At 44.3% G+C, this 24796-nt stretch overlaps 2 protein-coding genes across 2 annotated transcripts; one reads left to right on the top strand and one right to left on the bottom strand.

The window, feature by feature from the left end:
- Nucleotides 1-1410: 1410 nt before the first annotated feature.
- Nucleotides 1411-8192, top strand: LOC133884873 (sugar transporter ERD6-like 6). Its single transcript, XM_062324451.1, has 17 exons — nt 1411-1936; nt 2036-2125; nt 4352-4411; nt 4497-4562; nt 4829-4894; nt 4985-5060; nt 5253-5317; nt 5406-5498; nt 5662-5742; nt 5829-5913; nt 6668-6714; nt 6792-6854; nt 6932-6991; nt 7173-7238; nt 7326-7385; nt 7562-7676; nt 7766-8192. Exons 1-17 carry the CDS (start codon nt 1622-1624, stop codon nt 7876-7878), a joined length of 1521 nt encoding a protein of 506 aa, XP_062180435.1. The 5' UTR covers nt 1411-1621; the 3' UTR covers nt 7879-8192.
- Nucleotides 8193-9910: 1718 nt separating this feature from the next.
- Nucleotides 9911-11276, bottom strand: LOC133885557 (GATA transcription factor 15-like). The gene is made up of 2 exons (XM_062325285.1): nt 10491-11276; nt 9911-10353 (listed from the first exon to the last, which is right to left on the bottom strand). Exons 1-2 carry the CDS (start codon nt 10881-10883, stop codon nt 10048-10050), a joined length of 699 nt encoding a protein of 232 aa, XP_062181269.1. The 5' UTR covers nt 10884-11276; the 3' UTR covers nt 9911-10047.
- Between the last annotated feature and the right edge of the window lie 13520 nt (nt 11277-24796).

Raw genomic sequence — 24796 nt, forward strand, 5'->3', positions numbered from 1 at the left:
TGGGCGAATTGTTGTGATGCTACCTGGCCTTGTTGCCCCTGTTGTTTGGGTGAGGTCGTTCTCGGCGGGGGTGGTGGCTGGGCTGTGCTGTTGTGGCTGTGGCTGTGATGTGCTATTGCGGTTGTGCTATGTTGTTTAGTGCTACTTTGTTGTGGTTGGTCGTGGCAATATGTCGGCGGTGTTGCTCTCGCACCATTGCGGCATTCATGTGTCGTTGGACTCCTCCCCTTGTCGATCTGTCCCTCCCTCTAGATCTGGCCCGAGCGAAGCCCAGTGGATGCTGATGGTGGATGGTGCGTGCACGAAGTGTCGGCTCTCAATGCAGCGGTTGTGACGGGTGAGACATGGCCTCTGTACATGTGCTTAGGGGTTAGGAGTCGAGAGTGAAAGATGAGTCGGCTATCTGCTGGTGCCAATGTCGATGACACCCGCGGGTGCCAATGTCGATGACATTTCCTCCTTAGAGGCGACATTGTAGCGTCTCCCCCACCCTGGGGGCATCTCTAGGTGAAAACCTATCCCCAGCTTCATGTCAAGTGATGATGGCGTTGATGTTGCTTCCTTCGTGAAGGCATCATTTTCCGGAAGCCTTCCTGCACTCATTAGCGACACTGGTTCTTCTGTTCAGGATGCCTATGCCGTTGGTGCCTCCGGCTGCTTTTCTAGGTTGGCGCCTTCGCCTCTGTTCGGCACGGCGACACTTCCAGTTCATACGGCATTCCTAATATCAGTTATTGCCTGGTGCGCACTCCTCCGAAGCAACGTGCCCGCTGACTGACTGAGGGTTTGGTTCGACGTGGGAGCAGGGCTCCACCAACCAAGCTATTGCTGGCATAGTAGCAGGGTTTCGTTGGCTTGTTGCTCAGGATGTTAGTTTGGTGTGCGAGTTGAGTTAGGTTGGGCGTGGCTATTTGTTGATTGTGTCGTGTGTTGTGGGCGTTGTTGTGTTTGTTCGGGATAGTTGTTCGCTAGCTTCTTCTGTAGGTTTCTCCCCTATGTCCTCACTTCACGGCGGCTTTCTTTCAGTTTGGCGCTTCACGACAGAGATTTAGTCCAATGCGCGCTCCTCCGAAGCGACATGATGCCGACTTGTGTGATAGAGAGGTGCAGCGTGGGAGTAGGGCTCCGTCGACCAAGTTGTGAGGGTGTTAGTTGTTTAGTTGGCTTGCACGCGAGTTAAGTTGGATTGGTCCTGTCTGTTGTCGAGTTGAGCGGAGTTGGGTGAGTATCGCCTATAGAGTTATAGTAGTATTATCGTATCAGGGTTTGTGAGGTTTTCAGATTCGATTTTTCTTATAAATTAGATTAATATTTTTTTTATAAAAAAATCGGCAATGCTCTTACCGTACTTTTGAAAAAAAAAAATCCAATTATAGATGTGTACATGATGAGCCGTTATTATAGTTCAGCTCATCAAACCGCTCTGGCCCCCCTGCCGACTCCGGAGTCCGGACACGACAACCACTCCCCCCCGGCCCCCAATTCGACGGGGGTTTCCTGACACTGGTGTCGTCCTCGTCCTGTCCACCGTTCTCCTCGTCTTCCTTCTCCCATCCCCAAAGAAGAGGAGGGGGGCAAATTCAACCTTGTGGCGACGGGGTGATCAGACGAGCGAGGCGCCATGACTAACAGCGGCAACAGGGGAGGCGGCGGTGGGGGCGGCGACTACGAGAGCGGCAGCGACCACGAGGGCGGGCTGCAGAAGCCGCTGCTACCGAACTCCGGGAGCTGGTACCGGATGGGGATGGGTTCGCGGCAGTCCAGCCTTGCCGGCGCCTCCTCGTCCTCCATGGCCATCATCCGCGAGTCCCACGTCTCCGCCTTCCTCTGCACCCTCATTGTGGCGCTCGGACCCATCCAGTTCGGGTTCACCGGTGGTTTCTCCTCCCCCACCCAGGACGCCATCATCCGGGACCTCAACCTCTCCATCTCCGAGGTACGTCCTGGCTGTGTCTGTGACTGTAACCTCTACGTTTGCTTCCGATTTTTTTTATGAACTTTCTTCTTGTCTGAGATTATTAACCGTGCGCCGCAGTTCTCGGTGTTCGGCTCGCTGTCCAACGTGGGCGCCATGGTCGGGGCGATTGCCAGTGGGCAGATGGCTGAGTACATTGGCCGCAAAGGGGTGATAAATTTTCTTCTTTTTATTCCTTTACAGTTATTACCGGATCTCTAATTACATGATCAGTTTGTTACTTGTCGTCTGACAGTTGAGAAGGTTCAACGTCACTTTTTTAGAGCTAGAGAGAGAGAGAGGATGTAACTAAAGAAAAACGTCACCCTTCTCAGTGATAGAAATTAAATAAGATATGTGTATGATCCAGAGTGGTGACTAGAGTGGTTGAATAGATGTTTCAATAAATTTCTTACGAAATTGATTACCTTCTCCTATACGATCACCCAACGCACCTAAAAAGAGAATCAAAATAAAACGCAACACAAATACACAGCGAAAAAACTACACCTAACAAGAAAGTCTGGAGACTCCAAAGATGGGACCGGAGAGCGGAGTTTCCAGAGAGTCTGGAGATTGGATCGGAGAGTCCAAGATTCCAAGAAAGATCAAAAAGCAAACTTGAAGATTTAACAAAAGGTGGGTCTCATGATATGAATCGAATACTAGGTTTCACAGCAAAACAATCTATGACATATCCCCACATAAAGGTTGAATCTTGAAAAAAGATTACTCAAGGATCAAGAGATGAACATCGGGTGAAGAAGATCTTCAAGATGATGGCCTAAAGGCAAAGAAATTCAAGACTCTATCACATATACATGTGTATGTGAATTTTATGCCTTTAGCATAAAAAAAAACAACCTCCAAAGTGTGAAAATTTCAACTCAAAAAGAAAAACGAAAATCAACACTGAAAAGAAAAAACTTGCATACAAGACAAGAGAATCAATAGAGAGAAACTAGAAGGAGTGGAATTTAGACATATGTAACAAAATAAATTTCATTACTCAAAGAATCAGCCCTATTTTAAGTGGATTACGGAGATTTTTCTCTCAAAACTCTCACATATTACATAGGCTAAGCATTTCATCTTCCTCTATTCTAAAACCTTAGCACAATACTCTCATATGGGTGGCACAAGAGACTCAAATGGCTAGTTCAAGGCTCTCTCTAATCCTACCTCTCTATTTATAGGTCTAGAAAACTTGACCCCTTAGTCACTTTTATCTACTACCGAGGATATTTTGGTTCATTTTTTCTCTATTCATTGGACAGCCGCGGTACCTTCACGACTTAGCTTCGCCTTCGACGCAAGCTTCATGATGGTGCCACCGACTCCTCTAGTCCTCCCACGGTTTTGAGACCAAACCGCGAAACTCTTTGTACGTTTCTCAAAGCGTGACACGTAACTTGCTTACACATCAAGCAAGCGCTTTAATTCCGACGCGTGTACTCCGTCTTGCGATTCTGACCGTCGGCAAGTCTCTCCCGCTTCCGATCCCTCGGGCCGCCTTGTCGCTTGCACCAACATCTCTTTCGCTTGACTTTGTCAACATGACATCTTCATTCATCTTCTAAGCTTTGCTTGACTTCCACGTGTATTGCTAAGATCACCTTTGGCTCCGTCTGGCCTCCTTGGTTGTCTGGCACCAAGCACCCCACTTGGTTCCGATCACTCGTCGTCAATCACCAAGTTGCATCTATCACCTGCACACCATGAGACAAGCAAACACATATCTCCAACTCCATCTGCAGTTAGTACATAATCAAAATGCTCAATTGAAAACTCAAATCAACCCAGAGCACATTCCAATCGAAATTCAAATCCTACTCAACTGTGGACTCTCTGAAGAAAAGAGTGGACACTCCGCAAAAATGCGGACTCTCGGAGAAAATGTACGGACTCTCCGCACATCCCAGTTTACTTCAAAACCATGGACTATTCGAAGAATTTTGCGGACTCTTCGCAAAAGTGTGGACTCTCCGCACATCCCAGTTCACTTCAAAACCGCGGACTCCGAAGAATTTTGTGGACTCTCCGTATAATCTAGGTAATCCGAAACTCGGCAAACCAAATTGGCAACTTTATCAATCACTCATCATATATAAATCAAGATACATTTTAACTTGTTTTCTCAATATGATTGCAGGGTGTAGGTGACAGTTTGGAAATTTAAAATGATTAGCTAATTTTTTCCTTAATTTTGATGTTCGTCAGTCCGTTTGCTATCTTTGCCGTTGATATTGTAATCATTAATCAAGCAGTTCGCGTGACAGAAAATATGTATGCGACGTAGTTTGTTCCAAATGTGATTCAATGTACGCCAATATTTGAATAGTTAATTGCTCTAAAGCTGTACTGTTTTAATCTAATGTCCTTGCTAACTGTTTGCAGTCATTGATGATTGCTGCGATCCCAAACATCATTGGTTGGCTTGCGATCTCATTTGCGAAAGTATGACACTACATGTTTCCTGAGTTTATTTCACACATTGCTGCTTCTGACAACATATGCTTGATGTCTGTCGATGTCTATACAGGACTCTTCATTTCTGTATATGGGACGATTGCTTGAAGGATTTGGTGTTGGTATCATATCCTATGTGGTTAGTATGAGGAAACTTCATGTCTGCTTATTTTGTGCATAGAAGTCTAGAAGATTTATGCTTAGAGTTTGATTACTTGTGTGTCTGTAAGGTGTTCACTAAAGGGGAAAATAGATCAACTGAGATATCAATATTTTGTAGACAAGTGGTCCATCCCCTATTTCCCAATACAAATCTTATTTGTTTCCAAAAGAAATTTGGAAGCTTGGACCAATTACAACACCCAATCTTTTTTAGACAATTACAACACTCAATCTTGATACCAGGTACCAGTATACATAGCAGAGATATCTCCTCAGAATATGAGAGGAGCTCTTGGTGCTGTGAACCAGGTGTGTTTTCCTCCCAAGCATTTTATCCTTTTGTGAAACAAACACATGGCTTATTTATGTTGGACTAATTATGCAATTGTTATCGTGAAGTTGTCTATAACCATTGGTATCTTGTTGGCCTATTTGCTCGGCATGTTTGTTCCTTGGAGGCTGCTTGCAGTGATAGGTAATATGGCTAAATCATGATATATTTCAGCTCACATGTAACTGCAATTATTTTTGGCAAATATGACTTGGATCCTAGAAATACAGTAGGAAAATATTTTCATTCCAGATACTATTGGTATTGGAAGAGTCTACTTTGTGAACTTAGTGTGTCTAATTTCTTATCCAAATGTGTGTGATTCCAAAATTGTAGGAATGTTGCCCTGCACAGTGTTGATACCTGGACTATTCTTCATTCCAGAATCTCCAAGATGGCTGGTATATACATGCGCAGGCTGGATATGAATTTTGGAGTAATGCACCAATCTGAAATTTTTAACGACCCCTTTTTTCTATTTATCTCTAGGCAAAGATGAACATGATGGATGATTGTGAGACTTCTCTACAAGTTCTGAGGGGTTTCGACTCTGACATTACTGCTGAAGCCAATGATATAAAGGCAAGTACTTTCATTCATTCCTCTGGATTGACTGACTACAGTCTGCATGAACCTCATTCAGTCTAGTTATTGAGATTTTCTTTAACGCTCGGAACATGGCTATATGTACCTTATTGTTCTGGAATCGATGGAATCATCTTTACCTTGGCTTCCCCTTATGCAGAGAGCAGTAACATCAGCAAACAAACGGACTACAATACGTTTTCAAGAGTTAAACCAAAAGAAATACCGCACACCCCTAATTGTAACTCCCTTAACTTTGTCGGCTTATTTCATACCAAAATTAGTAATTACGTTCTGTAATTGTGACTGTGCTACAACTTTTGGCAGCTTGGTATTGGCCTACTTGTATTGCAACAGCTTAGTGGAATTAACGGTATACTTTTTTATGCAAGTAGCATCTTCAAAACTGCAGGTAAGTTGTGCAGTTTATCTCTTGCCTGTATTTTTTATAACTAGTTGGGCTTAATTAGTTTAGGCGTGAAGGTTTTGATACCTTGAAAATTCAACTGGAAGTTCAGGAGAAGTATTTGCTAGATAACCAGCATCAGTATCTGTTTGGCAATATATTTCTTCCAGAGGTAGGTATGCTGTAGCGGACTACAGACAAACACTGGAATTGGGACAAACCGACCTTATGATTTGTTATGTGATATCGTATGTTCAATAAGGATAAAAAATGGATCACTTTATAAGTGATACTACCTCCGTTCTCAAATAGATGTCGTTTTAGGAATTTGATTTTGTTCTTAAATAGATGCCGTTTTAGATTTTCAAGGTGTTGTTTTACTAGAGTGCCTATATTAAAGTCTATTGGAAAGTAAAGTTTCAATTCAATGAGTGTGGTGGATTGGTGGCTTATGTGCCATTGATTGAATGTTGGAGAAATCTAGAGGGATAAATATATCATGTATGAAAAATTTATTGCAACCTTGTTATGTGTGCCGAAGGCTAAAACGACATCTAAAAGAGAACGGAGTTAGTAACATGGTTTATCATTCTCTTTCCTTGATGAAAGATGGCATTTCATTTTTTATTGTAAATAAGTATCAGGTTTCTGTTTCTGTTTCCCCGTCAAAAAAAAAAAAGTATCAGGTTTCTGTTTCTGTACAATAGTGATATTATAGTCGCTTTGGTTTTTTTTTAATTTAACATCCAATGTTCTTCAGGGCTCACAAACAGTGACTTGGCCACATGTGCACTTGGAGCTATTCAGGTGTGTAACTACTAACTAGGAACACCCGATATGTTCTATCTGTAATATATATTAGGCTGCTCATAGCATTTTGTCAGGTTATGGCCACTGGAGTTACAACCTCGTTGTTAGACAGAGCTGGCCGGCGGATCCTCCTTATTGTAACTTCCACTTCACTGTAAAACAATTGGTTTGTAAGTTTTCGGTAGCTTGTTTTAATTCTCACTTCAAATTACAGATTTCTGCTGCTGGGATGACTCTAAGCCTTTTTGCAGTTGCTGTTGTATTTTTTCTCAAGGTAATTTCAGGTTTCTTTACCATAGGATTTTCATGAGAAGATAAAAATTCTTCTTCCGCACTCTTCACACCAGAATACTAGTAGATGGCTTATGAATATATTGATACGCAATATTATCGCAGGGTCTCTCATCTCAATCTAATTAATATTATTCCGTCCTATCATGGTTTATTCATTTCAGGATAATATGTCACATGATTCTAGCATGTACTACATCTTAAGTATGGTATCCTTGGTTGCTCTCGTGGTATGTCACTCATTTATGTTTCATCTGAATTTAACATCCAAATGTTGGAATCTGTGCCAGAAATTTTAACTCGAATGTTTTCTTCAGGCTTATGTCGTTGCCTTCTCTTTTGGTATGGGTGCCATTCCATGGATCATAATGTCTGAGGTACAGTACTTAATCGCATAACTTGTATCTCTCCCAAGATGCCTCCTTCCCAGTTTTGGCATTCCACTGAAGAGCACTATTCACATCACAACAATTTGGAGCAAGTTTCTGAGTTTCACAACTCAAATTACAATGCTGCAAGTGCTCTAAAGACTTCTGGATTTGTACATTTTCAGATCCTCCCGGTTAGCATCAAGAGTCTCGCAGGAAGCTTCGCAACACTTGCCAACTGGCTTACATCCTTTGCCATAACAATGACAGCAAATTTGCTGCTCAGCTGGAGTGCTGGAGGTCCATACTTATGCACTTCTCTCTTTCGTAGGGTAGAACTATGAACAATGAAACCTGATGCAGGCTACTTTTGATTCCAAATTCAACAGGAACTTTTGTCTCCTACATGATTGTGAGCGCCTTCACTCTCGTGTTCGTCGTCATTTGGGTGCCAGAGACGAAGGGAAGAACTCTCGAGGAGATACAATGGTCATTTCGCTGAGCTTTCCAGCATTGAGCAGATACGACGACTCGAGTTTTTGTCCTCTTAGGAGGCGAGGGTTGATTTGTGTGATCAGAATTCTTGGCTATTCTTTTCCAACTCAATTACTGGATGAAGGCCACACATTCTTTTTGTTCATACAACACTCTGTACATTCTTGTACAATGTTGATTTAACTTATCCCCAATTGACTTGTAAAGGCTTGTGCAGTGACTCTTATTCACATTTCTTTCTTTTTGCCTTCAGCACTGTATGTTCAACAACACAATGTAAAAATAAATTCTAAAGATGAGAGATTTGGTATTCCTGGTTAATCTCAAGCACATTTATCGAGCTGGCTGCTCTGAAAATTTCTTAGCTCGATCAGAACTCCTGCAATATGACAATGTAGATCTTGTTAATTTTGGACGCACACTACACTGTCAATGGTTCTGCACTGTTCTTGGTTCCTGATTCTAGCACTTGATGGCTGTTTAGAACTATTTGCTTTGTAACTTGAGCTGCAATGCTGGGTACCTGGATGTTTCATTAGACCAGAATGCAGTTGCTGTATGCTTTAGAGTAGTGTTTTACCATCAAACTAGTCACTGGTTAGTCATCAGCTCCGTGGTATAGATTCTAACCGAAATCCTTTCTGCTCACTTGGGCAAGTGTGGTAGTGATTCGTAATTGTAAGCAAGGGCTTGTCCGGCCTCGGTTTTCTTGAATCGATTACGGTTGCCGTGAAAAATGATGCTGTCCGACTTGCCGACGGCACCAAACTTGCAGGTTCAGTCCAGGATTGTCAAACTTGCATTAGCAGCTACTGAAATCTAAGCAACTTAGCCTTTTTTTTAGAAAATGGAGACCTCGCACATCATCAAAGCAACTGATGCACATCTGATCAGATAAACACATAATCAGGAGGAGAGGAATTTACGGTTGTCGGTGTTCGGCCATCAAAGAAGGGGGGGCAGTCGGTATTTCAAATAACAACCACCCCCATGAGCATGAGTTTGAAATTTTGAGAGATAATTCTCAGGTGTACTCCCTGTCTCCTCCATTGTTTGCATAATTTTTCGTATTGATTTGGGACGTACATAAGTGAATTGGAGGGGGAGAGATAACGACCACCCCCCACGAGCATCTCTTTTTTTTACTCTCTCTCTCTCTCTCTCTCTCTCTCTCCACAATTCGTGTGAGTTTAAAAATTTTCGGAATGATTATCAGGTGCACTCCCTGCCTCTCCCAATTTTCGCAGAATTTTTCGAGGTGATTTGGAGACAAAAGCGAATTTGGGGAGGGGAGGTGAGGGGTGGTCGGTATTCCAAATAACGACCACCCACACAGCTGCATTTCTCTTTTTTGGTTCTCCCTCTGCTGAACTCACTCGAGCCTGAAATTTCGCAGGGTGCTGAGACACTATCACGCCCGTCTCCACCAGTTTTTCTAGATTTTTCAGTGGTGATTAGGATCGCAGGGAGGTGATTCGACCATTGAAACTCTAGGCAGGATGTGAGCGGTGCAGCGGAAGCGAAGGGAAGGCAGCAGGGTGCCAGAGTCCCAGTTTCAAGCTGCCGTGCTTCAGGCTCAACTTGAAACCGGACATGTAGATCGGCGAGAGGCCCCAGTTGGATGCAGTCGAGTCGAGCGCCGATGAATTGTGCACAGTTGAGTTTACCTGAGTTGTTCCTTGAGCAATTAATCACCTGCTTCTGTGCATACTTGAGACAGATAGCACAAAGAAAACCCATTCATGTTTCTTCAGAAATCATGCTCGTTGCTCGTTGCTCGTCTAGAGAGAGAGAGAGAGAGTTTTGGCAAGTCGGTCATTTAAACAGGAAGCAACTGATACTATAGCACAATGTAGACTGAAGCAAAAGGAGGATCCTTTCGTTGGTACAAATGTATGCACAGCAGGCGATGATTGATCGTTGGAGTGACCTCACAACAGCACAAAAGTGCAAATATCCGGTTATCGATAGATCTTTTGGATCCGATGATGATGATTACTCAACAGTGAAAAATACTGTTAGTTAAATTACAGAAGAAATGTACCAACGAACAGGTAATTTGGCACGCGAGCTTCAGCTTCCAAACTTGCATGTTGGTCAAGCACTACAACTTTCTGTTGATTTCGATGCTGAACTAAGCTGATAAAAAATCACTACTCTAGCTAGTAGCCTAGTGCTAGTAGTACTGGAACAGGGTGGGCCTCTCCCGGACGGCAAACGCCGGCGAGGAGGGCATCACGTTGAGCATCCACGACAGGCAGGGCCCGTCCGCCGCCTCGTCGACGACGTCGCCGTACATTGTGTAAGACGCCGGCTTCGCCGCGGCAGGGCCGTAGCATCCCCACTGCGGCGGATGCTGCTGTCGCGCGTACCCACCGCATGCGTACGCGCCGACCCCGCTGTCCTGCGGCGCCGGCGCGACGGCCGCCGCGGCGCGCCTCTCTTCCTTCTTGTACCGGATCCCGCAGGCGTTGCACAGCGACTGCAAATAGCAAACGTGAGATCAACGTGTGATGCGAAGTTCGATGCATGCATGGCTGCACAAACGGTGTCGTGCGAAAAGGTGGTTATGTTAACAAGTGACACGATGAGCGCGCGGCCACCCACACGACCACACACCTTGGGTCCCCGCGGCCCGTTCCGCCAGAGCGGCGTCGACGTGGTGTCGCAGTTCGCGCACCGCCGGGCCGGCAACCCGCGGCCGGACTCCTTGCAGGATACCCCGCCGCCGTCCTGCCTGCCGCTGCACGCGCGCGTGGACGCCGCGTCCCGCGCGAGCCCCGCCCTCGCCTCGGCCCGGCGCGTGGACGGCGTGCCGAGCGACAGCGTGCAGTCCACCGGCCCGCCGCCGTACCTCGACCCGCCCTTCTCCTCCTCCTCCCTGTTGTAGCACTGTCCCCCCGCCATGGGGAACAGCATGGAGAAAGCTGACGCGGCGGCGCGTCCGCACCGGCCGCCGCAGCCCCCGGCGTAGAGCAGGCCGCACGTGCACGGCGCCAACTCCTGCAGCATCCTGTGCAACTACTGGCTACAGCGAGCACGGTTAGCTACTTGCAGCAGGCCGGGCGCCGTGGCATATATCGGGATAAGACCTGGACCGTAGTGCGGTGGCAGTGTGTGAAGCGAGGGGATCGAGGGGCTGTCGGTTCTTGGAAACGGCAGAGACACCGACCGTGGCTGCGGCCTCAGCTCACACGCTCGTGCGCACTGCACCAGTGCACAGTGTCGTCGGCGCGGCTGCGATCTCGAGCGTTCGGTTGGGTGAGGCGGTGTCGACTGGCGAATGAAGCAGCTGTTTGTGGCATGTGGCTCTGGGCGCGGTGGCTTCTTATAACGACGACGTGTGATGGGGTGTTGGCTAGATTTTGGTGGTGCGGCGCCGGAAGCGAAGCGATGCGGTGCGGTGTGCGAGAGTGCGTGTCTGCAAGTGCCTTCACTCGGCTGCAGGCTGCAGCTTGCAGGTAGGGCGCGCGGGCGGTCAAGGGAGGAGGCGCAGTACGAGAGGGCGGTCAAAAGAGAGGTGAGGGCACGTGAAACGGGGAGCAGTCTCCCACGCATTCCTACGGCTGGCGTAGCGACGTGGGTGCGTGTCGTTTGATGCTTAAAATTCATTTTTCGTATCATCTTCTATTTTTATCTTTAATAGCTATTTTATTTTTTATTATTTTTCTCTTTCATTTAAACTCATAGCCATTCTCTATAAATAGTGTTACGAGATCTTTTGCCAATCCTCCCACCTGACTAATCCCTGCCACATTGCTATACAAGACGTTATCATATCTGCTAGAGCTAGATACAAACGGAAGAACCATCAGCAAAAATACTATAGTACAAGAAAGATATTTCACCGGAGTTAGTCTTATACTTGCAGGAGAGAAGAGCATTAGAATCTCACTTCCCCGATCACGAGGCGCACAGTCCGACTGTTCCTCCTCCTGTGAATCCATGGGATACAGAGGTGTAAGTTTTACATTTTGATATTTTTTAAAACATATTCTATCAATAGAACTCTAGGAAAATAACTTTTAAAAATATATTTTTTTATAACGTCATGCTATCGATCTTCTATTCAATCATGATGACATAAAAATAATCTATTTTTTAACGTTATTTCTCATAGATCTATGCATAGAAAAAGTTTTTAAAATGGCTAAATTCTAAAAATTTCATAGATATGAAGTGCCTCCTTCAGAGAGTACGTACTGGCACTGCAGTACAGGTATGGTTGAGGCAGAGTACAAGTGTATGATGTGAGGGCATGGCATGTATTTTCTCTGTTGCGCATTTCACTGCTGCTAGAAAAAAATTCTTCTAGAAAACTATTGCTAAAAAATAATAATCCAAAACTTCTTTGTTTTTTAAATGAATTAGCAAGAGAGTTATCTATTATATTATTAAAAAGAGGACAAGAGCACCACATCCACCTAGGCATCTACCTAGTTAAACTAGGCCTATGATGATCAACACCACCACAGAGCATCTCAAAGGTAGAATCTAAACCGGCCGCCACCCGAAAACACGTTAATGAACACCCAAACGACACATCCAGGGGGGGCACAACGGCAATGACAACACCGTCACTCATTCAAAAGAACCAAAATTAGGTTTTCACCCAAAAGGCCTCCCGGAGAGGTAGGAAACACCACAGCACCACTCTAAAGAGGGAACGACGCCTAAGAGAGTCACCGACATCGGCGTCGATAAGATACCGAAACAGGGCTTTCGCCTGGTGTTCCCACTCCCAACAGTGAAGAAGCGGGCCAACAAGGACAAACCACTAGCACAACACAATCCCCGGAATCGCGCTGCCAACAACATAGTCGACGGTCCCTCAAGCACGTGTAGCCACAAAGCCATCGCCAAGCTATAAAGCCCGCGTGCCATATCTGGGGAAGGAGACAAATCTCGCAAGGAGAGGAGCCTGCAAGGCACTAGTGAGGTTGTGACGAGGGAGAGTGCCGCAAGAAAAGGCTCGAAGCGCCGAAGCCCAAAGAGAACTGACACCTCGCACATGCACCACCAACGAAGCCACCCCTGAACCATCAAGCTTCTTGAGTGCTGGATCAGGCAGAATAGACCGATCTTGCAAGGGGAGCAGCCGAGCAGTCCAGGGAGACTACAATGATGATGGGTGTCGTGGAGTACATTGGGCATATCCAGCCTTGGCGACCGGTAACAACATGGAGTCCGCCAATCGGAGCTTCAACGTGACCCAACAGAGTGGACTATCGTGGAGAGCTACGTGGAGTTCCTGAAGTTGTTGTGCACATGTCTCCGTCTCTGTACACAATTCATCGCTGGGACACGACCACCTACAGCGCGCGCCGCCAGAGCGAGTACCTCCACCTCCTAGACCATAGCCATCGCAGCACCTTCACGCACAAACCATTCAGCCCGAGCAGATAAAAATGTCAACCACCACATCTCAGGGTGGCCTGCACAACGATGCACTCATCGCAGGGACCGGTGGACAACGCACCGAAACCAGCCAAGGTGCACTCTGGGGATGAGCAACGCACCTTGCCGGCGAGTGTGACAAATGTCTTCTTGTTACCGTCGTGGCCAGGCATCATCGTGATGATTTTGGAGGTCTCATACCCGGGGCATGACACGCTCAACACGCTATGAAGCTACGCGAAGCATTCCTGCTTCATCTTCCCGTCCTCACCGACAAGATATGCCCCCCATTACGCACCTGCACATCACCGCGTGGATCCTGTAAGCGGCACATAGATCCCGACCGCTCGCCCATGCCGATTTGCGGATCCTGGTGGCTCCTCGCCGTCGGAGTTGTCCACTTGTCAAACATTGCGCGTTCGCACACGATCGCACAGATCCCATCGGTGGAGCTTTGCTCCTGGCTGTCCGCCCTCGTAGACACATGGATCCAGGAGGCAAGTGCTAGTAGCCAGAAGATTTGTCCGCCAAATGCACGTCCACACACGGATATCATCGGAGGCACAATGATCTGGTCATCCAATGTCGAACCGATCACTAAAGCAACCTAAGGGAAGAAAGAGAGAGGGAGGGAGAGGAAAGGGATGGAGGGGCCGCAATGAAATCTGTAGCATCTAGGCTCCTAGGTAAGTGGTAAGTATTTCAGTAATTAATAATAATCATATCATTGTGACTAATAGAGGATCAGGCTCAAGCAGAGGTCGAGTCAGGGCTCCCTCAGGCCTTCTTTGACATTGACAGTGACTCCGACTCTGACTCTGATGATGTTAAGTATCTTTCATGAGTCATTAGGGCACACGATGCCGATGTAGGAGGTTCTTCTCAAGCTGCCCCCCCCCAGACCCTAGTCCCTATCTCTTCAGCACCTGAAACAACTACTCTCGTGCCCCCTGCTGCACAGACTTTCGAGCTTCCACTCATTCTTCAGCAGATGCAGCAGCAGGCGGTAGTTCAACACCAGCAGGTACAACAATAGCTAGCAACTCAGGCAGCGATGTAGGCCAAGCTCCGGGAAGACATGATTAACCAGCAGGAGCAGCAGATGGTCTTCTTGCAGTCTCTTCAGCAGCAGCAGTGAGCCATGTTTGCAGCACTTCAGGCAGACAGGGAGAACAATACTCGGATGTTCTCGTTCCTATTTCAGCAGGCAGGTTTTCAGTTGTCAATCGCAGCTCCAGCACCAGCTCCTGTCATGACTCCTCCTAGCAGTGCTAGTGGTCTCTTGACGTCTCCCGGTCTGTTGTGGCGCCTCAGAGGTTAGTGACTGCTCAGTTGTCTACTCCTATGACCACCAATCCTCTTAGCTCCGAGGAGCCTCTGCAGCTGACTGTTCCTGACTAGAGCTCTTCTGTGGTGCCACATGTAGTCACAGAGACTGTGCTTGACGAGCCAGACCCTGTGCTATAGATAGTGCTGAGCTAGCTTGCTGAGGAGATGGCAAATCAGGGTGTTGTCTCTTCCAACTCTGTCCCTCGCCCAGTTGCACCTTCGTTAGAGGATCATGTCGCGATCGCTACTATCGACCCTTCAGCATATCCTCTTTTTAGCTCCAGTCGTCGTCGCTGCCGCCGAGCTTCACTCTTCTGCGTTCGACTCTGAGTCTGACGTTTCTTAGTTTATGGTGGCACCTTCTTCGGTAGTGATGCCTCCTTCATCTCCTCCAGCTCCGGATGGGTCTTAGATGTATTCTCTTTTTGGTGCTTAGATGCCAAAGGGGTGGAGTTTTAGGGAGTCGGTGTGTTAGGGCGAGTTTGGAGAGAGTTAGCTTGAGTGGCTAGTGAGCTTATTAGTTTCATGGGGAGTTCAGAGTTGTTGGGTACTTAGGCTCGGATTGTTGGATCTTCTGGCTTTTGATGTAATGACAAGTTATTTGGATATCTCTTTTGGTGTATTTCACTTGTCATAACATTGTGCCTAATTTCTTGCTTAGCTTAATTCTATTTTAGTCTAGCATGATAAGTTGTTCTTGTGCTAGATTGTCTCTTGTTTAATTATTTTATGCCGTTAATTGCCTAGTATGAGAGGGTGTACTTCAATTCATATATTTATCTATTCATTTGTGTTGTCATCAATCACCAAAAGAGAGGAGATTGTAGCATCAAGGCCCCTAGCTAAGTGGTAAGTGTTTCAGTGATTAGACAACCGTATTATTGTGACTAACAAGTATATTTTGAAAGATATATAAAAAAAAATAGTTCACAATGATATATGTGTAATCTTGGTCCCTATGTTGATTCAATGGACGATCAAATGACATGTGCATCAAGATTAAGGATCTTCTAGTTTTAAGTGTCATAAGGAGCTGAAGAACACTTAGAGTTGTATAGGTCTCTTTTTTCTTTAGTCTTTTGACCGTATTATAAAGGGGGTTATGAATAGTAGCTTGACCTAGTTGTATCTAGACTTGGTTGGATGCATATTTGTAAATTTCTAGCACTAGGTAGCTAATAGAAGCCCATGGTTGAAGTGTTGAGAAGATAGAGCTAAAGAAAGGTTGAATTGGTCGAGCTTAAGGAAATTGTCTTCATCGGAATATCCACGCAACCTTCTAATTGAACTCACCAGAGTATTCAAGTCAAAAAATTAGTGAGATCACAGGATGTTCCATCGCTTAACGATTCATTATCGCTGGAGCTTTTCCTATGCGTTTTGGAATTGAAATTTTCTGAAGTTTGCACTAGATAGTCCAATGATCGGTTTGGATATCCTCAGAATATTACTTGCAGTAGCCGGTTTGAAGAGTTATACTCATTGGATAGTCCGGCGTTGAGGTGCAGTACACGCCGGAGTATTTTTTTTTACAGAGGGTTGCAACAGCTCACTCGGTGTGGTTATATTCAACGGATAGTCCGATGGTTGGTGTTGTGACGCCGGAGTATATCACCGGAGTAAATCTTGCAGAGAAGATTGCATCAACTGTGGTTGACAGAATTCTGCTCATCGTATGATCCGATGTAGGAACTTATGCTTTGCTGGAGTGTTTTACAACGGCTAATGATAGATTCCAACGGCTAGTTAACAACTAAATTTTGAGTAGTTAGCACTGGATGTTCCGATGATGGGGAGACAGAGCACGCTGGACCTTCCGGCGTTCACAGAAAATGGGAGTTGTTGGGCAACAACTAGTTTTGGACATCTAACCTATAAATACCCCACATCTCATCTCCCTGCGATCTCTTGCAACCCCGAAGAAACCAATACACGTAGTGTGTCATCTAAAGGCAAGAGAAAGCATTTAGGTGATTAGCAAAGTCTTAATTGAAGATTAAGGACTTTATTTGTACTTGGAGAGTAGCAAGTGTGCATTTAGATGTAATTTAAACTTGATCTTGGTCAAGTAAAGTTTATAGCTTGTGTCTCTTGGTGGTTGGCAACATCTAGCCGGTCTTGATGATTGGAGGTGTCTTGGTGAGCTTTTGGAGATCTTGTTGGAGCCCCAAGAGAAGTTTTGTGCTTAGTTTGATGTCCGCTAATCCGGAGATGGAGAAGTGATAATTATAAGGGAGTACTTGAGTCTTGATGGTTCAAGGGAGAGCTATATCTTTGGTGAATGCTTCAACGAGAACTAAGGGGAATACCAACTCCTCGATATATTGGGAAAAAATCCGGTGTCCTCTTGTCTAACTCTTTACATTACCGCATTTATTTTAAGCATTTTCATACTTGCAAGCTTCTTATTTTCACATATTCTTAGTTTCTTTGCTTACTTAATTAGTTACTTTATCATAGTTTATTCGTGTAGTCGTATTTTATCATCTAAGTTAAAGTTGCTACATGTTATAGAAATCGATAGAAGTTCTAATTTTGTGTCCAATTCACTCATCCTCTTGTACCATTCGATTCTTTTGGAATCTGCTTGGCTCTATCGATGGCCGTCGCCATCACCGCCGGCCGATAATGACGGTGGCATCTGCACCACTCGTGAAGTCAGGGCCGAGGGCTGAGAAGTTGGGTCACCCTGAGTCGCCAAGGGGAGCGACGCTAGGGCCTGGAACACCCGAAGATGGCCTTTTTGAAAGAGAAAAAAACTGCTCTGTTGTTTCGTTTTCGTAAGAGGGTATAGATAATTTTATGTACACTGGTGATCAGAGCGTTATCATGGTATGAACTTCAACCAGTGCTATACATCACTATATCACGCTTCTCTCTTAACTCTCACGTGCTCTTTCACTTGGAACAGGGAACGGAAAACAGCGTTCTGGGCTGGGCATTAAGGATACATAGTTACATATGCTGCAAACATCATGTCCCTGCTTTCCTTTGCAAAAATGAAAAGCATATGTCCCAACATTTGGCTACATTATCAAACGGAGCAGGGTGTTGCAAACTTCTAAACAACAAAGGAAGAGCCAACCAAAGAGCCCTGGGGCTATAAACATGAAAAAGGAAAAGGAAGAAAATCGAAAGAAGCAAAAGGGAAAAGGAGGCAAACCATCCATGCATCCATGCAGGATAAACTCTCAAGAAAAGACGTGGAGTTATCTAATTGCATGGAATGGATGGATTTAGCATGCATCGCCATGATGAGCCCCTCGACCGTTCAAAAAAGCCCCAGGTCGAATCGAATCATCAGAACGATCGATGTGCGAGTAACCTCATGATTGACCCGTACGTCTCAAGTTCTTCAAATTTTATTTTTACTTTCCGTTTAATTTTGAGTTTAGATCTTCTCCTTCTCGATCGGACTGGTTATTCAATTAGAGGCAGGGATCGGACTGGTTATTCAAGAAGAGAAAAAGGATGAAAAAAAAGAAGGGAAAAAAAGAGGAGGGGAAGTAGGAAGATGAAGAAGTAGAACGCTGCTTCTCGATCCGCCGCTGCCGGCACACGTACGTATACGTAGCAGAGTGCACTCTCAGACGCACCAGCCGATCGATTAATGCTCGCTCGTGCGTGTGGCAGTGCTGCCGCTGGGACTGGGAGCATTACACTGACTACCGTACCGAACTGGCCGGCGGCACGTACACTCATATCCTGACTCCTGCATCCCTACCGTAGCTCAACATGGCCTCACTTTAGATAATACTCTTACTTTTATCTATGTGCTGTTGTTGTTGCACTAGCATATAGGAGTATACTCTCGATGATAATGATTAGTTAGGCTAAAATTTAAAATTGGATAATATATATAATTGTATTTATCGAAATAGATAATATATCATCGTATTTATAATTTTAGTATCCGTATTTGACACCTCATTTATCAAAAACCAACTTTCAGTACACTGTACGTCAAAAAATGTGAGTTCGGCCATATTCAGCACACAAGATGTTGAATATGGGCTACAGTGCCATATTCGGCATTGTAGCATATGAGGTGCCGAATATGGCACCTGTAGCTCATATTCGAAATCTAATATGATGAAAATCAGGTGTATTTGATACATGAGGTGCCGAATATAGCCTGTAGAGGCCCCGTCATAAAATGACACCATCAAAGTATCCGCAGCCGGTATAGACCATATTCGGCATACGAGGTGCCGAATACGGTATATTTGGCACAAGAGGTGCCAAATATGATTGGCCCGTGTTTTTTCGACGTACGGTGTATCGAAAGTCAATTTTTGGTAAATAAGGTGTCGAATACGGATGCTAAAATTATAAATACGATGATATATTATCTATTTTGATAAATACGATCACGTATATTGTCTAATTTTAGATTTTGGGCTGATAAGTTAAAAGGGTAGTACCATTTCCACATTACAGATTAGATTTATACATTTTATTCATGTCAGTGGCCAGAGTTTAAAAATGTTTATTGCTTCGGTATCTGTCTAGATATGATCAAGTAAAATGTAAGTGCGGAGATGATTAATACGAGTAAGTAAATTTTTCCCAAGTACAAACACCTGCCGCGATTTGTCGTGTGGCAGCTTAACACTCCCTCTTCGTGACAGAGGCTTTGGATTGTAGCTTTGCATGCCTTGTGCTCTGTGCTGAATCTTCAGTAAACAAAGGCGACTAAAGCTGAGATGCGAATACCCAGCTCACAGAGAACTACAAGTAGGTCTGTTGTAGATCGTCGTTTCAAAAAGTTGTCCCGACACGGCCAGAGCTAGGCCTAGAGATTGGTGTCGTTTCATTGCTTGGAACACATGTATTCATGCATGCATGAGACCCCTGCTTGACCGTGATACCTTTGTTGGCTTCTTATCTCTGTCCCTCTTTCTTTTTTTGGACGAGAGAAAGAGAAAGAGAAAGAGAGCGATGCACAAAATATAGTGCTACTGAGAGACAAAGACAGGAGGTAGACTGAGTGTATGTTCGGCAGAGTTTTTAGAGTAATTTTTTTTAATTAGTGAAGTTTTATTAAATAGTAATTTTCAGTTTTTAGTTTTATGAGTAGAATCTGTGGTAGTGATTCTTTAAAATAAATTAGAAGCTGTGGAGTTGAAAAAAAACAGTTTCTACTGATTTATTTTCTGCACAGAATCACTTCCTCTATATATTTTATTTTAGATAATCACTAAAAAATCGCTTTCAGTAATAAAATCATTTCCTCCAAAAAAATCAATCTTCAAAAAAAATTAGATCAGAAAGAACTCTATCTTGAGACTCGAGCAACGAGGTATCTTTCGGAAAGCAATGTTATACTGATGATCTTTGAGCTCTCTCTTTTCTCTAGGTTTGAACCGTTCATCGATCAATCGATCCATGGCACACACTTGTACATTAACATCGATCTGATTACTAGCCAGCCAGTTACAAGATGCTTCTGACATGTTACAGTTTAATAATCAACCGCAACACGCTTGTGGGTGTAGATAGTGTTTATCATATAAACTATATAACTGAAACTGGTCAAGACTCAAGACCCATTGACTACTGTATGCATAACGCATTGCACACGGACTGAACTGAAGGAAGAAGCTGTCAATCTTTTCCCAGCCAATCGCCCCTGTCCACGTCACCACGACACTGAGATCTCCTGGTGACGTGTACCGCCACAACAAGACCACACTGGTTCGGCAGACCGAGCAGTGCAACAAATGCAAACGATTAATCGTGTTGGCTGCTTACAGTGGCGGACCCAGAATTCATATATTAGATATTCAAAACTAAAAAAATGTTTAATAAAAAATCACAGATTTATAATAGTATTACTGAAGTGCACAAATTGCTAATTTAGAGAAATTACAAAATAATTAAGAAAACTACAATTCAATTCGGCGCTTCTTTATGGTTTGAAAACGTTATATGGTACCATTATTCTTAACTTGTATAAAAAAGTCATGCTCTATAAATACGTTATATAGAAACTTCAGCACTGACTACTGACGAATTTAGCGAAACTTGATTAATCTTTATGATAAGCTATCTGATTTCAACAAATTACATTGAAATTTCAGCACAAAAGTAAGCTATCTAATTGAATAACCTCATGTATTCAAATCAACAGAACAAAATTACAAATATTGGAGTGGAAAATTTAAGAGTGTGCCGGCACTAAATTAGCTCATCTTTCGTTTCAGCTCTAGATGTGGCATGTGCCCTCACCACACTACCCGTGTCGGTGTATAGAATAGGAGGTACTTATTCTAAAGATCCACACCGGTCAATATCCAGTTGGTAGACGATTCTTTCCCGGACCAGGGTTCCATCGTGCGACCAGTTTACATCTTCACGACTGGTATCCTTACCCCATAAGGGATTCTCATGACCAGCATTTGCTGGTCACAAGACAGGTACTCATCAAACCAGTCTATTCTCATTAAATACATTCCACTCAGGTGTTTTTCTTCCCTAGTCACTCATTCCCAACAGATATGTCGTGGCCGACGCAGTGGTACCATGCTCCGTCTCGTAACATTAAACGTTATGGGTGGGCTCACAAGCATGTCAGGCTGCTTCACAGGCACGCGTGTGAGACCCGTGATGGGACATAGCGTACCGGCTGATCGAGGTGGCGTAGGCGTGAAGATGTCCAGTAGATGGGATGGGCTCAGCTGCTTTATCAGAACAAAAGTCGGCACATGCGTCGTCCATTTTAAATAGCCAAGAGGTGGGAGGTTTAGCTAAGGTATGTGTCAGTAGAAAATGGTTCATTTGTAAGTTCTTCTTCTCTCTAGTATATAAAGAGAGGAGAACCTAGTTTGTAGGGCGAGAAAACTCATATGTATTAGTTCACAAACTTTGATTACAAAATACATAAAATATAGTGTTGTTATCATTCGGGAGGTCTAAACTTAGATAACTCTTGTGTTCCTGAGTTCATCACACACAAACACATATATACTGCAAATATTGTTCACATGCCCCTTGAACGATATACCCCAGAATCATTGTTAGGGATTAATCCTCGATAGCCCATCTGCCCCACCTAGAGCAATGAAGCCCTGTACGGCAGGACGGGTCACGGTTGGTCACGTGGATGCTTGGTCCTGCTGTCGGCAGCTCGCCCGATTCTGGCCTACCGTCGGCCACCCGCTTGTCCGACGCCGCTCGTCCGCCCTGGGCTGGTCCAGCCACCGCCTGTTGGAGCCACATGTGCTCGTCCCTGTAGGCTACATCGCTACGGGCCTGCGACACTAGCTGGTTGTCTGGTCGCCTGTCGCCCTGCCCACCGACCACCTCTAAACCCTAGCTATAGGCATGAGCTCACGGTGACACAGTTTGGTGCGCGGAGGCGAGTCACGAGACAACGAGAATACGACTTGAGGTGTTGAGGTCACGGTCTGGTGGAACCTCTCATAGCCTGTGGGGTGATCGATTGGATGAGATTGGGCTGTTAAGGTGGGCTCAAAACTGAATCTAGCCCATCTCAAGTTATACACATATATATATATCTTGCATATACTTGATTTTTTTCCAAAAATTATAGGTATCCGGTTGAATACCCATGAATCATGACAGGTTCGCCCATGCTGCTGACTGAGCTTCTTTAGCTTTGACGGGTAATGGTAAGAGGGTCCACATGACATGACATGTAAGTGGTCTGATTCTACCATGTGGTTTATTTTAGTCATCCATTTCTCTCACCTGATACTTATTTCTTCTTATATATATTTTATTATGTTTTTCAACTATTTCTCTAATACGGATCTTAATATAAGTGAATGATCCCGACAAACCATATGTTCGCGTGCACGGATGAAAATTTCCATGACGATGTTGACTGTATCTATCTCCCTTTGCCTTCTCGGGTACAGCATGCGGCCATGCTTAATCAGATGTTTTTGCTTAACCGATCGTGTTCTACACGTAGTGTTTTTGTCCTCTCAAGGGTTGCAGCTGATTATCAGCAGCAACCATAAAGCACTGAGAAGTTACGAGATTATCCGGAAATCTTGACTAACCTCGTACGTAGCTAATGAGACCGAATTTATGTCTGTCAGGCACGACGCCAGTTGGACAAACCCATTCTAGTTCAACAGATTCCAGTGGTAAACCCTCCCTCGTGCAGATCAGCAGATTCGTCTACAAAAGTCATTGGAGCTCATCCAGACAGGCCACCTAATGTTGGACTTGGAAACAATGGAAAAAGCCCATCGGCCATCGTTTTCCTGGGTTGTGCAAATTGACTCCAAAATCTTGCGCGGTTGCAGAGCAGAGCAGGCCAAGCCTGGGAGGTAGAACAAAGATGGGCTGGCCCTTGCCAAACCCGAAAGAGAAAACTGCAGCTCTACGGCCTCCTGTCAATATTGATGGTTTTCTTCTTCCCCGAAGGATGTGGTAAAGCGCGTTTCCGCGCTAAGGTTAGTCCTCCAACCTAGTTTGGAAATGTGCTAAGATGTACCCACGTTGGTTTGTGGGATATGCGTGTGGTGTGCACGTCCTGACTTATACTCGCAAAAGGAAAGAAATAAAAAGTGAAGCCGGTAATCATCCTTAAAGGCTTAACAATCATAAATGACAGGACCCAGTCCTAGAAAATTCATAGCAATCCTCTCGAAAAGAAAAAAGGAACTTCACAACATTTTATTTTTCACGTAACAGTCCTAGACGCACAAGACAGCGAGACACTGGCTATACTGACAAATGGGCTCCTCTGCAAAAGTCCTACCAAATCGACAATGACTCACCCTTCCAAAGAAAATAAAAGGATCATCCAGCTTTAGTAAGGCCAGCTCTAACAGGATCAGTATTTCCTCTCCGTATTACTGTACTCGGTACTGTACTGTCCTTTTACCGATTCTTGACTCTTATATTCGTCTCTAATAGATGTCGTATCACTGTTACAGAGATACGGTTGAGAGGGAACATGCTCTAAATTTACAGACTACTGTAGTGATCTTCAACACTGTTTATAGAGTATGACTGTGGAGCTAAAAAGAAGAAAAAAGTAATAAAAGGTAGAAAATAGGATAACTATTGGAGATAAAAAAAATAAGAGATACTGTAATAATGTTAGAGGATACTGTAATAGTATTATAGAGAATAAATTTTTAAAGTATATGTTGAAAATAATGCATCTGCAGTTCTCTGTGTCATAGGGTTACTTGATGTTTGCTTCACTTACCACTTGCTAGTTTATATTAGTAGTAGTACTAGATTAAGAGCCAGCTTGTCCTTTTGGCAGCAAAAGATTTCACGTTGGAGTTGGGAGTTCGAGGCTAGTTAGACCATATTTGCTAGAGATCTACCTTTGAGATTCATATAAAATTTAAAAAAATTAAGATAAAATAAAAAAATATCTATTTTCAACCTAAATTATGAATAAGATGTCTCAACCGAAGATCCTTTAACTGTCACAGCTCCAACACCAAAAATTCCCCCTCTAACTGTCACAGCTCCAGCACCAAAATTTTCTAGACCTATGATTGCCCATTCTTAGAGTTAGAACTCATCCAAACAAACCCTTATTCCTAATATATTTAGAGGGCCTTCTTGGCATCACCTCGATATGATACTATGACGTGGGCATGTGACCCAACACAAAGAAGATGCACAGCCACAGTAAGCGAGGGCCAAAGATAATGAGCATAATAATGATAGAATACCTAATGCCTTTTAAAGTACAATAATGTACATCTTATATCTCTTTCTTAACAGAAGAAGTAAAACGATAGCTCAAGTAACACAGATCTCCCAATCATCACTCGGTAGGGCATGTTATTGGAGATGGATTATGTGAGGTACAAGATACTTTTCCAGTGGATGTTGAACGCCATGGTCAAACTTTTCATGATTGAAATAGTTACCGACTTGGATAGCACCACTTTTAAATCAAAACCGTGGACAATGAGAATGCCTAGAAAAGAACCTAACCTTTTTTTTTTCCATGGTACTGCAGCTGACATTATCTTTACCTGACTGCAGCTGACATATACCAATGTTTTCCAGGAAAATGCTCAGAAGTTTTCAGAGATCAAATGAAGCATCGTCAAGAGACAGAGAGACACCAAATAGCTGTACCACACTAGCCCTTGTCAGCTGAATATCTGACGAATTAGCCTTCATCAAGGGAAAAAGGAATGAAAGAAGATAAGAGAGATAAGTGGAACCACTCCAAGATAATACTAGCA

This window comes from Phragmites australis, chromosome 11 (genome assembly GCF_958298935.1).
Source record: "Phragmites australis chromosome 11, lpPhrAust1.1, whole genome shotgun sequence".
Lineage (NCBI taxonomy): Eukaryota > Viridiplantae > Streptophyta > Magnoliopsida > Poales > Poaceae > Phragmites > Phragmites australis.

Coding starts and splice junctions, on each gene's coding strand:
- LOC133884873 (XM_062324451.1), top strand. CDS start 1,622: ATGACTAACAGCGGCAACAGGGGAGGCGGCGGTGGGGGCGGCGACTAC. Junction 2,126..4,351: donor AGTACATTGGCCGCAAAGGG/GTGATAAATTTT, acceptor AACTGTTTGCAG/TCATTGATGATTGCTGCGAT. Junction 5,499..5,661: donor CTGAAGCCAATGATATAAAG/GCAAGTACTTTC, acceptor CCCCTTATGCAG/AGAGCAGTAACATCAGCAAA.
- LOC133885557 (XM_062325285.1), bottom strand. CDS start 10,883: ATGCTGCAGGAGTTGGCGCCGTGCACGTGCGGCCTGCTCTACGCCGGG. Junction 10,354..10,490: donor ACGGGCCGCGGGGACCCAAG/GTGTGTGGTCGT, acceptor TGCTATTTGCAG/TCGCTGTGCAACGCCTGCGG.